Source organism: Euprymna scolopes, chromosome 39 (genome assembly GCF_053919585.1).
Source record: "Euprymna scolopes isolate OS-2025 chromosome 39, ASM5391958v1, whole genome shotgun sequence".
NCBI classification, from domain to species: Eukaryota; Metazoa; Mollusca; class Cephalopoda; order Sepiida; family Sepiolidae; genus Euprymna; species Euprymna scolopes.
Window position 1 is genome coordinate 38009366 of NC_136520.1, and position 17278 is coordinate 38026643.

The 17278-nt window shown below is 30.5% G+C and overlaps 1 protein-coding gene across 13 annotated transcripts in view; it reads left to right on the forward strand.

Annotated features, from left to right (window-relative positions):
• The window catches only part of LOC145263754 (serine/threonine-protein kinase tousled-like 2), a 618843-nt gene that overhangs the window by 596420 nt on the left and 5145 nt on the right, over positions 1-17278 (forward strand). For 3 of the 13 annotated variants that reach the window (XM_080120786.1, XM_080120783.1, XM_080120777.1), the window contains one exon: positions 11348-11388. The exons of the other annotated variants lie outside the window; for them this stretch is intronic. In XM_080120786.1, coding sequence (XP_079976912.1) covers positions 11348-11372 — 25 coding nt within the window. In that variant the 3' untranslated portion in view covers positions 11373-11388. The remainder of the gene's footprint in view (positions 1-11347; positions 11389-17278) is intronic. 13 annotated transcript variants of the gene reach the window in all.

Genomic DNA, 17278 nt, shown 5'->3' on the forward strand with positions numbered 1-17278 from the left:
CTGACAAAGAACCAGAAATTGAAGTGCAGCATCTGAAGACAGATACTACACTTTGATCTTGGCCCGAAGGCCAAGAAATCGTTATGTATTTTTTAATTTATTTGCTTCCCCACCAAAGCAAATTAGGCACAAGGCCGTTTTTAATGTGGGGTAAAAACCAGCTCCCCTAAAAGTAGGCAAAAAGGGGGCACTCTGGTTACCAAAAATAATAATTGTCCCAGTATAGAGGGTTTCCCTTCCATTGACTGGTACAAATTAACTTAAGTGCAACATCTGCAGAACAGATACTACACTTTGATCACGGCCCGAAGGCCAAGAAAGTTATTGATTATTATTAAAGTTATTAATTTGGGAGGAGAGATAATTTCTTGTGATTTTTCTTTGAACTGTTTTAGCTTAAATCAAGTGACTTTTGACTTTGAATTGATTAGTAGTTCTTTACAATAACGCTGTCTGAAAAAAAAAATGCACAATATTGTTTGGGATGGACATTCTTAGATTGTGGGGGAAAAAGTTTCACTTTCTTTTTATTTTATACATCACAAGGTTTGACAACATGCATTGCATGAAAAGGAATGAAAATGAGAATGATACAATGGATGTGTAACATGAGTCTTAAAGGAAAGATTAGATCTGAAGACATCAGAGGAAGATTAAATTTGAGCAGTATATGGAGATGTGTGCAGAGCATGAAGACTTTGATGGTATGGTCACGTTGAAAGAATGGATGAGAATTCTGAGGTTAATAGATATGAAATAGTTAAGGTAGCATAGTTAGTTGATAGGGGAAGGCCAAGGAAAATATGGGAGGAAGTGACAAGGATGTACTTGAGAGATAAATAAAGACGGGGCCAGAGATGGGTTGGTTTTGATGTCAATTCCTAAAAGCCATACAGACATTGAACTGATGATAATGAAGATGATGAGGAGGAAGAGAGGAAGCAGGAGGAGAATTATGATGAAGCAAACTTTTTAGTTTGCTTTATACTTATTCCAGAGTTGTTTCACAAAACTTCCTGTCCAGTTTCAGTATTCGATCCACATAGCACCTAAATGTATATGTCTATAGTAATACTAGTACAATGTAATGATTTGCTTTTAAAATTTACATTTAAAATGAAATACATTTTTGGCTGCTTATTTTGAATTATACTTAGTTTTTTTTTTTTAAATACAGAAAAAACCATTATGATGTACATCTCATGGAATGAAGATGTCATATTCCAAAAACCATATGAATTGTTTTTGTTGTTGTTGCTTGTTTTTCTTTTTAAGAAAATTAAATTTTATGATAAGGTAAGAAAGAGTCCGAGAGTGGTCATATTGTTTTAAATTTTGGCAAAATTCAAGGGCAACAATTCAATTCAACTACAGAGATTTTATTTGTGTTCAAAATAAAATTTTTACTCGCTAAAAATCATAAAATTTGATTTTCTTAATTAAAAAAAATATATATATTTGATCAATTTACGTGATCTTTGGAATATGACATTTTTCTGTATTTTTTATTTCTTTTTTTTGTAATTTTAGATAAACACCTATTTTTGTTATTGAAAAAACATCAAGATTGCTAATAGTTTATAAGTATTGAGCACTCACCAAAATCTGACTGTTAAAAAGAAATGTGGCTCATTTTTTTAAACTCTTTATCATGATAGTTTGCTTTTCTGTTTTTCTACATGGTTTCACTTGTATTTTATTCTTTTGATCATCATTTTCAAATCTGATCACCTGGCAATTTTTTTTATTTCTACAATTCATTTATCCTGTATAAGTTTTTCCATATCTTGGTTAATTTTCTTTATTCTATATTTTCCTACAAACGATTCCATTTCAAAATCCAAACATTTTTTTTTTATCTATCATTTTGAAGACCAAAACTTTACACTACATTAACATATTTTTTTTTTTAATAATAATAAATTTTTTTTAAGTAAATAAATAAATTAAAAAAAAAAAAATTTCCGATGCAGTGATTTGTGCAATAGAAATTTTCTTATTTGTTTATACTATCAATTTCCAAGAGAATTCAATTCTAGTTGTGAAAAGTAATGCTTTATGCAAAGTATAAAAATTTATTGCCCATACAGATAGTTCAACTCACGAGCGGGGAACAAATATAGTAATTCAAAAAGCAGTTTCCTGCCTCCTCTATGTAGCTATACTTGATGTTTCAAGCTGAGATTTGAAACCTGACTACTACTAATATTATGAATTTATTATTTTTTATGAACTTTTATTTTTATTACAAATAAATAAAAATTTGTAAACAAATGATAAATAATTTACGAGCTAAAAATAAAAATGCGTGGTCGCATTTCCAGGAAGATCATAGTGTAGTATCTGTCTGATGCTACACTTCATCTTTTCTGTCCTTGGTCAGTGGAGGAGAAATCCTTTATGATTGAGACAATTTTAATTTTTGTTCCTGTCCAGAGTGCTCCTTTTTGGGGAGCTGGATTTTCCTCACATTAAAAACCGACCTTGTGTCTAACCCTGCCTTCGTGGGGGGAAGGGGGGGGCAAGTAAATAGGAACAGATAAAAACACAGAGGCTGAAGAGAGTCCAATATTTCTCAACCATAAACTGTTCCCCCGTATTGGATTTGAAGCCAGCAGTACCTATGTTTTTCTGACTTTCTATAAAATTAAAAAATTAAATATTATGCTCTTTTTTGTAATCGAGCAGTTTGCTAAGGTTCTTTCCCACAAACAGTACACAGTTATATATGTATAAACAAGAAAAATTTAATGAAAATAAAAATTAGATGAATTACAATATTTCTTAATCCATCAAAAATTCAAACAAGAAATTATAATAAAGAAAAATTCTTAACCCATGGTTTTTCAAAGATAGGTTCTTTTCATCGAAGGATAAAACATTAGTAAGAAAAAAATGTATCACTGATTAACATATATATATATATATATATATATATATATATTATTTTTTTTTTTAAATATATATATATATTTAAATATATATTTATTTATATATATTTTTAAATATATATATATATATATATATATATATATATATATATATATATAAACCCTTTTTTGTTAATTAAAAAGCATTTTCAAAAGAATAAACGAGTGAAAAGTAAAAAATGAAATAATCAATAAATTAATCAATTAATGCTGTTTTACTCTGTAAGTTCCAAAAGCAAGACTCCAGAATTCAAAGTCTGAATGGATTATATTGACACTCAACAACTTGTATATTATTTGATATGCTCAAATTTAAAACATACACACGCAAATATACACACACATATACATACTAGCTGGCTTTGCTGACTCTCCATCGTGTTGCCCTTTCACTTGCTATTTAGAAGTATATCACAACTTCTTAAATAACAATCAAGTTGATCCCACTAAAATAAGGCACATTTGAACACAAAAGAAAACAATAGTTCAAAACAGAATTATTTTTATATCAATTTTTTATAATCAAAGCAATAATAAAAAACAATGACAAATAATAGTTAATTAATAAAATGTACCTTTTCAAAATCAATATGCAAATAAGTTAATCTTGCGATGGTATTATACACACACACACACACACATATTATTTTTATTTACAGAAAGTTTATATGAGATCATATAAACTTTCTGTAAATAAAAATATGAATAATATGCTCTTATTTTTGGAATTTTTCCTTATAATTAGGGCACTCTGCTGACCCCCCCCTAAAATATATATATATATATATATATATATATATATAAGCGTATTATAAAAAGATGGTGTGTTAAAGTTGAATAAACTTGAAATAGAGAATTTTAACTTTATTGTTAGTTCAAGAAATTGACCCCACTTTTATATTTTTCTTCACATTTCAAAAAGAGTAAATATATAGTTTATGGAAAAGATAAAAGCATGTAAAGTATTATCATTATAATTTTAATATTTCGGACAGTTGTCTGCCCTTTAACAAAAATTTTTTCCTTTATAAAAACAGACAACTTTTATAAACAGTTGTGCATCAGAGACCTTTACGTGTCTTTATCATACCAACTTTTCCCCTTTCTTGTTACATTTATTTTTCTTTAACTACAACCGACAGAAGAAATAAAAGAAAAACAATCTTTTTTTTGATAAAGTGTAGGGACCTCTTTGAAATATTAAAATTCTTATTCTATTAATAAAATTGTATAACCATCTCTTGAGTGTACGTGTATGTTTTTCTCGCCTCTAATATGTGCACATTATTATTATTTCTATTTACTTTTAAGCAATTATTTATTGAGATGCAGATTGATTATTCATATTATTTGAACTCTCTTCTCATATTGAGTGTTATTTTCTTAACGTTTCAGTCAATGTAATTTCCAACCTTCTTCACGTGTATCTTGTTGAACTCGTAATCTTTCTGTTGAACTCCGTAATCTGCATGGAATTTCGAACGGAACCTTTTATTTAATCTATAGCGAGAATGTGTTCTTGTTTCATCAGCCATGCTTGGATAAGAAGTCCTAAGTAATTTGCAATTGTATTTTGAGTGTCGCCCCGCACTGAGGATTGAGCCTTTAACCTCCAGAAGAGCATAACTTACAACTGAATTTTACCAAATACTCTATCCACTACACCATAAGTCCTTGCAGATTCCCGGGTTCAACAGAAAAATTCCAGAGTTCGACAAGATATACCTGAAGGAGGTCGAAGGTTAAATAGACCAAAACGTTGGCAAAATAACATTCAAGATGAGATTAAGTGTCCAACGAATCCAAATAATACAAGTCAGCTATTTTAATCTTTTGTAAATAATTGAAAAAAAAAAATTAATTGCTTTGTAATTTTTCTTAATGTGAAAGGGATTTGGAAGCATTTAAACTGTCGAATAGCAAGTCATTTAAACTGGTTTTAAGATTTTTAGCAATTTCTGATTTAATTGAAAGATTGAAACTTTTGGGAGCTACAATAATTTTAGAAATAAAGATTAAAGAAAAATTAATAAAATTAGTTATAGTTTTATAACCATTTGGTCCAATTAATAATGTAATGATGGCGTGATACTGTAATAATTTAATTTAATTCTCCAAATCATATTTAAAAATAAAAATTTTTTTTTTTTTTTTTAATTCAGTTTAAAAAATATACCTACATGCTTTTATATAAGATTAAACTTTTATTTTGAAATATCTCTGGCATTACAAGTTCAAATTTTTTTAATTAAGATATTCACCAACCATTGTTTTTATTGTTCTTTTTCCTTTCCTTGTGCAAAACTCAATCATGCTCTGCAAAGTCAAAAACAAAAAACAACAATTTTCCTCTACAGAACAACCAAATCAAACACAAAAAAAAATAAATATTTGAAGCTATAAAGGACTTGAAGCATGAAACCTTTTTTTCCAAAATGACCGGATTTGGCATTAAATAATCCCAAAAGAGTTGGTATGCCAAAAAACAAAACAACCCAACTAAACCAAGCACCATGAATAAATATTTGAAGATATAAAGAACTTGGAGGCATAAAAACCTTTTTCCAAAATTACTGGATTTTCAGTAAAAAACTGAACCGAAGTTAAATATATTTGTGCTTATAGCATGGCAGGATAAACTGAAAAAAAAAAAAAAAATGCCAGCCAGAATCAAATAGAGACATGTTAGATGAGTTGGTATTTGGATCAGACTTTGAAAATCTGACTTTCATCAGCTTATATACACACACCTCTAAGTTGTAGAAAAAAAAAATTAAAGAAAAAAACTAAAAATGCTTGTTTTGGAATTTTTGAAATGAGAATTGATAAATTGGTGTCTTAGATTGTTTCTTAATGGTTTTTAAACTGTTTTTTTTTGGGGGGGGGGCTGTATTTTCAGAAGAAAAAATATTGCTTGTGACACATCAATTTTTTTCTCATCACGAAATAGAAAAAAAAAATAATTAAAGAAAAAAAAACTAAAAAAATGCTTGTTTTGGAATTTTTGAAATGAGAATTGATAAATTGTGTTATTTGGATTATTCAGACTATAATCATCATTCTTATATTCTGTTCTGACCAGTCTAATCTGCAACTTTCTTCAGGTGTATGTTTTCGAACTTGGGAACGTTTGTCAAACTTTAGAATCTGTGTGCAGAATTTCAATAATCCCTTTTATTTAATCAGTATTAGATTGTCCTCGTTCCATCAGCCATAATTGAATAGAAATGTTAATTTATGTTATTCTTAGTTATTGCCGCCTGTAGTAAGGATTGAACCGTCAACCTCTGGAAGTGACTGTCACTTAGAACTGATTGTTAATCAATTCTTTTACCATGAAGTCATGTCTACAGATTAGCATTGTTTTATCTGTTATATGAAGAGAAGTTTTCTGTGTTCAGCTAAAAGTCAAAAGCTACACAAGACACAGCCATAAAGCTGATTTTTATATATATATATATATATATATATATATATATATATATATATATATTTCAGTATTGCCTCAGATAAAATATAGGCACATTTTTTTTCTTTTAGTATTCATTCTTTTGGGGTTTAACAAAAACAGAATTGGTGGAAGGGGCGGCATTTAGAGTAAATATTTAAAAAAAAAAAAAATGTTATGTAAAAATTTGAAAATCATTTTGGTACTTATGTCGAATACGGATCGTGCTATGCTTTTAAATAGGTCTTTCAAGTTCAGTGTTTATAGTTTATTAAATTGTTAGGTGAAAGTACAGAATAGTTAACTAAACCCCCTTATCTCTCCATGTTAAAAATGGGTTTCTAAATAACATTATTTCAGCACAGTCCATAATCTGCATACGTACCATGATTTTTTCCCCCAAATACTAGAGAGAATAGAGAGATGAAGAAGATAGCGGTTTTAGAAGAAACAGGTTATTTGCATTTTTTTAACTCATTAACACTAGGTAACATTTTTGTTTTAATATGAAACACAGATAATTTATAATCATTGGGTATCCAGGAAGTATAAAATAATGTAGCTATATGTTAATTTGTTTAAAAATGATTCTGAATATCTGATTAGCTGTGAATCTTCCTGTCATATTGGCCAACCTCTCATAGCATACCAATATAGCGTGCCGCACAGTTTTTTGGGTTCGGTATTATGAAGGTTGTTTCAAAAGTAAAGCCAATTATTATTTCTTTTTTTTTTTTTTTTTTAATTTATTTTAACTCGAAAAGTTTAAGAGCTATGAAGATGGGAGTGATAACATCAAAATAAGTCATTTATTGTGCTCCAGGATTTATTTTTCTTCATAGTCACAACCATTGTCAGTGATCTTATGCCAGAAATTCAATGATGCGTCTCTGCTTCTAACGCATGTCCATGACCACAGTTGCTTTCTTAGAGTCTCCCCATCAATATCTACAACAGAGAGATGAAACTTTCAGGCCATGAAGGCATGCTCAGTTGTTGTAACAATACAATTTGCAATCTCCTCCGATCAATTCAGGTGGAATAAAAAATAGGAGGTATTATTTTTGGAACGTTTCTTGATTACTGTAGATAGATATTTTCTCTAATAACTTCAAAGGTTACAAAATATTCTTGATTGGAATTCATAACAAAGTTATGAAGAATACAAAATCTTGGCAAAATGAAGTAATGATTTATAAATCACATATGAGTGTGATTGATTACAAGGCTTAAGGGTTGTTAAATTCTGCCATTATTAAACATCACTATGAAGAGAAGAGTCTATCAGGCAGGTGTATATAGTGTAATGATGTAAGGAAAGGAAACCTGACCATTGAGGATTGAAGACATGTGTTGCCTGAAGAGAACTGAAATAAAAATGATACGATTTATAATGTGAGTTTTAACAACATATTTAGATCTGACGATGTCAGGGAAGAATTAAATCTGGACAGTATAATATGTGTACAGAACAGGAGACTTTGATAGTATGGTCACATTCAAAGAATGGATGAGAGTGTTTGGGTTAGTAGATGTAGAAATAGTTGAGGTAACATGTTCAGTTGACAAAAGGCTAAGGAAAACATGGGAAGAAGTGATAAGAATGGACTTGAGAGAAAGCGGGATAAATAAAGACCTGGCCAAAGATAGGTTTGTTTGGAAGTCAATTTCTAAAAGACATGTAACATGTTCTCACATGTAAAGCAGACATTAAACTGCATATAATAATGATACAGAGTGCTCAAGATTAATATGGATAGATCTATATTTCTCTCTGCTTTTTAATATTTGAATTATTTATTTCTGTCAATTTTTGTATTATTTACTTCATTAAAATCGTTTTTGACATACTTCCGGATATGTTTTTGCAATCACACTGCCATAAAAAAAAAAAAAAAAATCTTATTATCATTCAATTTTTGTGATTGAGTACAACAATATAGTTATAAACCTTTACAATTTCTATACATTTTGATAACAAACATTTTTTAAAAATTTAACAATAACATATGTTGCTGTTTTGCTTGCCTTTCTATTAAACAATGGCATCACCAAAACACTCAGAGTGTGTAAGAGTAACCTAATAAATATATTGCTGCGGATTATGCAATTAACGATGCCAAGTTCAAATCCTGTCGGACTTCCTAGGTGCTATTTTGACACTATTATTGGAAAGAATGATATGAACCCATAATTTTCTCCCCACTATCAGTAAATTTAATTTATCATATACAATGAATCATTTACCATTGGCATTGTGTTTCTGTATAACTAAAAGAAAAAAGGGTTGATATGCCGTAAAACAACAAAAAAAAATGATCATTGTTTAGACATTTGGATGTACTTTGTGAGCCTTATTTTGACGGCTTTGTGTGAGTGTGTTGTTTATATATATATATATATATATATGTATGTATGGATGTATGTATGTATATATATACATATATATATATATATATATATATATATATATATATACACACAGATAATCGCGTTGATACACCGGTTCTCGTCAGATCACCAAAGTTAAACAACGTTGAGCCTGGTTAGTAACAGATGGGTGACCATTTGGGAATACTAGGTGCTGTATGTGCTCTCCGCTTATCTTGGCATTTGTTTCCAGTCGTCCTGTACATACACTTCACTTACCACTGGGATTTAAAAATGAAATGTTGACTCAGAAGAGGTGTAGTTGGAGATTGCACACCTCTTGGCACCCCTTTGTGGGTATCCATACTGTCAAAGACTGAAGGAGCCCATTATATATATATATATATATATATATATATATATATATATATATATATATATATAATCATCATCGGCGGTCACTCGTGTCCGAGTAAGGCTGTCCTCCGTTGTGGTTTTTGTGGGTCCTCAGGTGAGCATAGAGCCCAATCCTAGACCCAATTTTTCTTGTGCAGTTTGGGCAGATAAAGGTAGTGGTGGTGGGGTGGGGTTGGGTGTGTCTGGTTGATAATCTGTCCTTTCTGTGCTTGCGTTTATTCTCAGCAGCTTGATTTAGGTCACTACTATAAAGCACAGCACCTTCGTGGACAGCGCTCCTCCATGCCAACCTGCTCCCAGCCACGTTATCCCATGTCTCAAGGTCCATGTGAAACCGCTTTAGATTTACTTTGATGTTGTTCTTATACCTCATCTTTTGGCCACCCTGGGCACGCTTTCCCTCAACAAGCTGAGAGTAGAAACTCTGTTTTGGGAGGCGGAGATCCGGCATTCGGACAACATGACCAGTCCATCTGAGCTGGCGTTGAGCAACAGTAGCGGTGATAGTAGGAATGTCAGCCTCACTCAGGACGCTGGTGTTGGTGCGTCGGTCCTTCCAACTGATTCTGAGGATTTTTCGGAGGCATCTTTGGTGGTACGTCTCCAGGGTTTTTACGTGCCTCCGAAAAAAAAAAAATATATATATATATGTATATATATATATATATATATATATATAATAGTTTGTTTTGTTTGTGTGTGTTACTGTAGTTGAATACAGAGGCAGGCAAGATATCAACACCTGTAATAGTATCGTGTCATAAGTAAAAGTTTAAATTGAAAACAATTAAATTATTTGTTTGTCTACACTAAGATTCGAAAACTTTATAAATATTTGACAGTATTTGTTTTTGTTTTTTTTTTAGTGTAAAAGTTTTTCTTGATGGTGTGATTGTAAAGAAACACCTATTTCTCTGTTATTCAAATATCGGTGCTTATTTAAAATTATGCTTGATTTAAAAAAAAAAAAAAATACAAAAATACAAAAATATCTTTATGACGTACATGCTCATCACAAAATGATTTCATAGTTCAAAAATCAAGTAAATTGATCAAGTATTTTTTTATTTAAAGAAAATCAATTTTACGATTTTTAGGGATTAAAAAGTTTTAATTTATTTTAAATACCAGTAAAATCTCTCTTGAGTTGTGACCCTTTAATTTTAAAACAAAATGGTGACTCTTTGCTCCCCCCCCCTTCACTCATGAAATTTGATTTTCTTAATTTAAAAAACAAAACAAAAAAGAAATGATTTTTTGGAATATGACATTTCTATTCTGTGACGAGTATGTCTCTCATAAAGATTTTTCTGTATTTTTGATTTTTAACTAAGTGTAATTTTAAATAAGCACCTAAATATCTTTCGCACCCCTCCTTCCCAGTTTGTATCCCTCCCCTTCCTCCATTCTTCTTTTAATCTTTGTTTTTCTTTCTATCCTTTTCACATATTTTACTGATTTTTTTGTAAAATTAGAGTAATTGAATACCAAATATCTTTTTCTTTATCCCTCTCCACTCTCTCTTTTTCTCTCTCTCTAGTATCTCTTTTCCCTCCTTCTTCACTCTCTTTTCCTTTTTTCACTCTCTTCCCCCTTACTCTTTCACTTTTTTCTTTCTCCTTCACTTTTTTCCTTTCTATCTTTTAATCTCTTTCTTCTCTCTATCTTGATTTTTCTTTTCCGCCTTATTTTCCTCCCATCCCTTGCTCTGTCTCTCTTTCTATAGTATCCCTCTCTTTGTCATTTTCTCTATTTCTCCTTCTCTTTCTTTTAAATAAAATAGTTCGGATTCCCCTCTTCTACACCTATGTCTTTATTTCTCTCTCTCTCTCTCTCTCTCTCTCTCTCTCTCTTTGTTTCCCTCCTTGATGACGTTCTTCTTCTTCTTCACCACGTTTCCAAATTATTTCCTCATCTTTGTTTTTGCAATTTTCTCAACTTTTCACCTGCCGATTACAATAGCCGAAAGTTGTGAAAATGGCAACACTCAAAGATGCAAAAAAATCAGTTGACAACATTAACATTCTCTTCTCCTTTTTCTGCTCTCTTTCTCCCTCTCTCTCTCTCCCTCTCTCTCTCTCTCTCTCTCTCTCTCTCTCTCTCTCTCTCTCTCCTTCCTTTTAATTTTCCAACGCTTTCTCTTAGTGTGTCCTCTAGTTTTTTTTATAAATCTCCTCCACAGGTGCTTTGTCATTGATCTTGCCTAATGTGGAGAACCTGTGGGTGAGTTCAGTTTTTTAATATTTCTTTCTTTTTTTTTTTCTTTTTTTTTTTTTTCATTTTTTTCCCCCTATTTTATTATTTTATTTTTTTTTTACATATAGCCAGTCTTTGTAGGTCAAATTCTTTACATTCTCATTAATTTTTGGTGTTTCTTTCCAATCACTCCCCCATGAAAGAGGACCTTATTATCTTTTTTGAAATAGTACATTTTTTGTGTGTGTAGACAATATGCACAAGCTCTTAGAAACAAGAATTTTTTTTTTTTTTAATTTAATATTTTATTGAACACATGATATCATAGCAAGGGAAGCCATGTTGCTTTCATCTACACCAGCATAAGATGAAAAAATATGATCGCTATTTTGGTTTTATGGTGTTTGTGAAACTAATTTTCAGACTCTTAAATTTTGTAAACTACATGATATTGGAAATGACTGATGGTCATGCAAGCAAAAAAGGAAGTTTAAAATAATTTATTTAGAAACAAATTAGAAATGCTAAAATAAGCTATTTAAAATTGTATTTGAATAAGTTACAGAATTTTTGAAATAAAATTCAGTGATAGATTTTAATAAAATCTGGAAGTTAAAAAAAAATAGGTTCACAAAGCACCCAAACGTAAAAATAGCGACTGTTCTATCTATTCTGCCGTAATTTAATATCAAGAGAAATGGCATGGATGAAATCCATAATAATGCTATTATTCCTTATGTAAAATTTTGAAATCAAATAATATTTTTTTAAATAATAATAATAATAATAAAAATTCTACAAAATTTACCAAGATTTAAAGAGATTTTCTATTCATAAAAAAAAACATGGCTGATTTAAAATGAATAAAAATAAGCTCCCTAGGCCTTCTTTTCAAGGGGATTTGATTGTGAAGAATAATTAACGCTTTTCTCAATCTCCATGTTTGTTCTTCTACATTTGTTTTCCCTTTTGTTTGTTCCTTAAAGTATAAAGGATAAAATAAAGCTCAATAAGTCTTAACGAGTAAACTTCTTAAAAACTTATGTTTGTTTTTTTGTTTGTTTGTTTTTGTTGTAATCTCCCACCTCTCTCTCTCTCTCTCTCTCTCTCTCTCTCTTCAATCTTTTTGCCCATCACCCAAACATTTCTCACTACATCAAGCAAAGGCCTTAATTTTTCTTTAGAAATAATTTTTAACTGCAATCTCTCTTCTTTCTCTCTCTCTCTCTCTCTCTCTCTCTCTCCCTCTCCCTCTTTGGCTCTGGATAATCTTCACATTTTGTTCTTCTAATTCATTAACACATAATAACACAAAATGTCGGTTATTTTTAGTTATCGATATTGAAAAATGGTCATGAGTTTAAATATTAGTTTAATTTTGTTTAGCCCTTTAGTAGAAAATAATAGACAAAACATGTCAATAAAGTAAGTCATTTACAGTAAAAAAAAAAAAAAAAATTGGGTTCTTGTCCAGAATTTACCCTATATTAAAAAAAAAGAAAGAAAAATCTATATGATGTATGTATATGTGACGAAACGAAAATATCATATTCCAAAAAGCACATAAATTGATCAAGTAGTTTAATTTTTAAATAAGAAAATGAAGTTTCATGAGTAACTGAGGACCAACTGTCTTGTGCCATTTTAAAAACAATTTTAAAAAAATAAAGGGGAAATACTCAACAATAATTCAAACTTGCTAGATTTTTGTTGAAATGTCTACAAATTCCTATTAATCGCTTAAAATGGTTATCTTTATAAAAATAAAATTGCTTTATCATATAAGGCATCTGTGGGATGATTCTGTTGCAGAGGTTTTGACTGCTCTGCGTTTTCTAATAGTACATTTCTTCTCACATTCTTCAATGCATGCAGATTCAGTAATCGTAGCTTGCACTACACCAGAAACATCTGTTTTGGGTTATGAATCAGAATACAAACTGAACTGTTTAAGAGACAACTTGAACCGTTTCTGCCCTTCTCCTCCTATAGTTCTTTTTTTCCTTTTGACAGCACACTATAAAGGAACTGTTTCGAGAGTTTATAGATACGATTATCTGATAAAATGGTTAAAATTGAAAATATTGAAGAAAATAAAATGTTGAATTCATAGATATCCTAAAAATTTCACTTGCCACAATTCGAATTTTGATTTGGATCCATCGAAATAAAGATGTATGTTGGGCGCATAACCTATAGAGTTGTAAGCCATGTTTAGTTTCAGAACAGTTTCCAATAATTAGTTGTTCTACACAAGTCTTGAAGGTTAGTGGTTCTCAGTAGACAGCTCTTGAGTTGGAAGCCACAGAGCAAAAGATTCTTTCCGTGTTGACACGAAAAAACACATGCAAGGTTGCTAAAAAAAAAAAATGGTTTAATTTTTATGGAGCAATTCTGATTTCTGATTGGTTGGTAGCAGAATGTGAATTAATTTGATTTGTCAGTTCCTAGCAGCATCATTTATAAATAGAATCTTCCAACTGTGAGGGACTATACTCCCTCATTAGCTCAAAAATATTGCAACATCTGAGTTTAGTTCATTGACATGTTTTGTCGTTTGATTTTCTTAAAGGAGTAAAACTGAATATTGTAATATAAATATGAATTAAAAATAAATATGAATTATGATGTAATCAAGATATGACATGAAGTTATTGATTGGAAGTTGAACTTTTGATTCTTCCATTAATTTTACAACAAATAAACATTAACACTTTTCATAAAGTCTTGAAAGTAGAAGAAAACAATACTTTCCATCTACAAATGGCTTATTGGAATCTTGAGCTTTTAAGAAATTAACTTTTATTGGTCAAGCCCTGTTGAATAAGCCAGACTTTCCAATCATAAAATTAGTATACAGGACTCTACATTGTGAGTGAAACAGTCACATTTGCAAGTGATTTTTCAAAGTTGTGACTAGAAATAATGAATGCTTATCTTTTGGCGATTGTATTTCTTTTACTGACAATCTTCCAAAACTGGATGAAAAATATCTTTTGAACTTTTTTTTTTTTAAATAAATGAACAAAGTTAAATTATTTAAACAATAAAAGTTTAATAGAACAATATACTTATTTTTTTTTTTTAATGAAAGATGTTTAAAAAATATCTGAAAAAATTAGAATGTTTATACCTTCAAGTCTCAACATAAAATTTGTTGCATATTTAGAATTGCACTTAGCAAAAAAAATACAGAAAAATCTTTATGCTCTACATACTCATCACAGAACGAAGACGTCATATTCTGACAATCACGTGAGTTTGGCTAGTAACTTTTCTATTTGGCTAGTAAACGAAAATATGTAGTTGTCAAAGGTTAACTAAAGATAAATTTGTCCGTAGAGCCCCAGCATAGTTTGTGTCAGATTTCATTTCATTTTTTTTTTTTTTTTTCATCTCAATGTTTAAAATAGTGTCAAGAGACTTGAAACCTCTGCCAAAACAAGAAACTACATTCGATAAAACCTTCTGTAGGAAAATGAGAGTTTGAACCCAGAAAAAGTAAAAGAGTAGATGACAATGTCTTAATCCATTAGATCTCATTGTCCGATATACAGGGCACTAAATAATTTCTTTTTAAAATCTACAAGATAATATATAAGGTACTATTTACTTAGTCTGAGAAAAGGATGAAATTCATCTCTATCCATCAACTACTCTTCAAGAGTTGTTGAAACCCTTTTAAAAATTCTTGTGAAATTTGCTAAAATTGTATTTGTCCGATAATGTATGACCTTATATAAACAAATCTTGCAATAGTAATCATTAGGGCTGTGACAACAGAATATTCTTTTTATTCTTTAGATTCTCAGGTATATATCCGACACAGACACACTTAATCAACCGAGAATCAGATCCGTCTACATAAAAACATCTAAGATATTAATTGATAAAGAGTCAAAATAATGAAAAGAATATGCTGTTGTCATAGCCCTAGTAATCACTAATTTATTGCCAAAAGTGCAGTGTAACTTTTTGTGTGAACTGCTTTGCTCCTTAGCATAATGTGTAAATTTTATCTTGAATCTGTAACCTGTTGATTTCTAAAATATCACATGTATCCAGTCTCCTATTCTTGACAGAAAAATTCCCAAGTTCAACATGATATTGGCCAAAACATTGTGTGAATAACACTCAATATGAGAACAGTAATTGAAATAATTCAAATAATCCAAAGTGAATTCTTTCTCGAAGTTATGAGATTATCCTTATTACATTATGATTAAAATTAATCCAATTGTCTCCCAACTCATATCTTATAAATCTTGCATTTATGATCTACACTCATTTCGGTCATGTTGATTTTGATGTGTTGTAATTAAAAAAAAAAAATCTCATTTATTTCTTATTATTCTAGTTTCGCATAATGAAATTTATTATCAATAGAAATTCATAAGCTCAAGAAAAGTGTAAAATGCTGAGACAGACCTGGTCATAAAATATAACATTTAAAAACAAATGTGTATGTATGAATTGTGTCTAAAAAAAAAAAAAGTAATGAGGCTGGTGTTACAATTAATTTTAATTTTTAAAAAATAAAAAATAAAAATAGGTATAATCGATCAGTGGTAAATTCTGTTACATTTAACAATGCTTGCTTAAACGAAAAAACAAAACAAAACAAAAAAAAAACAGTGTATGCGTTTATATCATGCATTTTTTTTTTTTTGTTTAAGCCAGAGTCATAAAACCGTTAACAATAGACAGAGGCTACTAAGTTAATTAGGGAATGCATAAAACTTAAGAATATCATGATAATTAGCCAATGCAGAACTCCAAAAATGTGACAGTGACATTCACACAATTCTGAGGCAGCACGTTCAGGACTGCAGAACACAATGTGAAAGGAGATTGCCAGTACATCTCTGAACAAACACCTGTGTGATTATGCAGAGGGTTTAATGTATATCCTTGCAGGTTTGGTTTGTTCAGCTGCAGCACAGGGCGGTATTTAAGCATTATTGTGAGGCAAGAACCATGGAATGATCTGGAGGCAACTGTTACATTCTGGCGAGTAGAGAGCAGATCTAATCCAAGCAGATCATATACTCCAAAGGAAACAGGGTCGTAACAAGGAATATGTAGTGTATATCTGATGGCATGTCGCTGGAGATGCTGAAGAGAATCAGAGAAATCCTTGTCAACTCTGGCAAACACTATATAGACCCATATTCTAAGTGGAGACGAATCATTGCTTTGTAAAGTCTAGTCAGCAAATGCTACTCATGAGGAATTTGGTAGCTCAGGATACGCAACACGTAAAGTTCCTTATTAACCTTATAGGATATAAATGTGAGATTGCTAGATATTATTACTCCTAGATAGTTATGACATTTTGAGAAGAGGACAAGTATATGAAAAATGACGAGAGTGCTGAATTACATATGTAAGAGGATTTAGTTTTATGTCAGCTAACATTATACATTAGTTTTATCATCTATTCATACCTGCTGTTTCACAGAAACATTAGAAATTCAGGCTGTGGGGTTAAAGATACCAAGTGTGACTGTTCTTTAATTGATGCCATTGCTTAGTAAAATTGAAATATTTGTTTTAATTTTACTTATTTCTGCAGTCATTTTATTATATAGGAGATTATACTACTGCGACTGCAGGACTCTGTCAAAACACCTCTACTCCATTCGTCAAGCGGCAATCCAATTTTGACTGCCTCCTGTTCTTTCAGTTGCACCTGATCTATGAAACCTGAAGTAGGAAATGTTTAATTTAGTATAATAAATAAACAAAAGCTAAATGGAGGCCATCTAGAACATATGCTGTAGAACGGAGAAAAAAAGGCCAAAGACCCTAGTGTTTTGATGTGATGTTTTGAATATAATAAACTAGTTATGACCAAAGTTTCATTTCATTCGGATAAAACACTAAGAAACGGGCCCTAATTAGAGTTGGGGCCCGT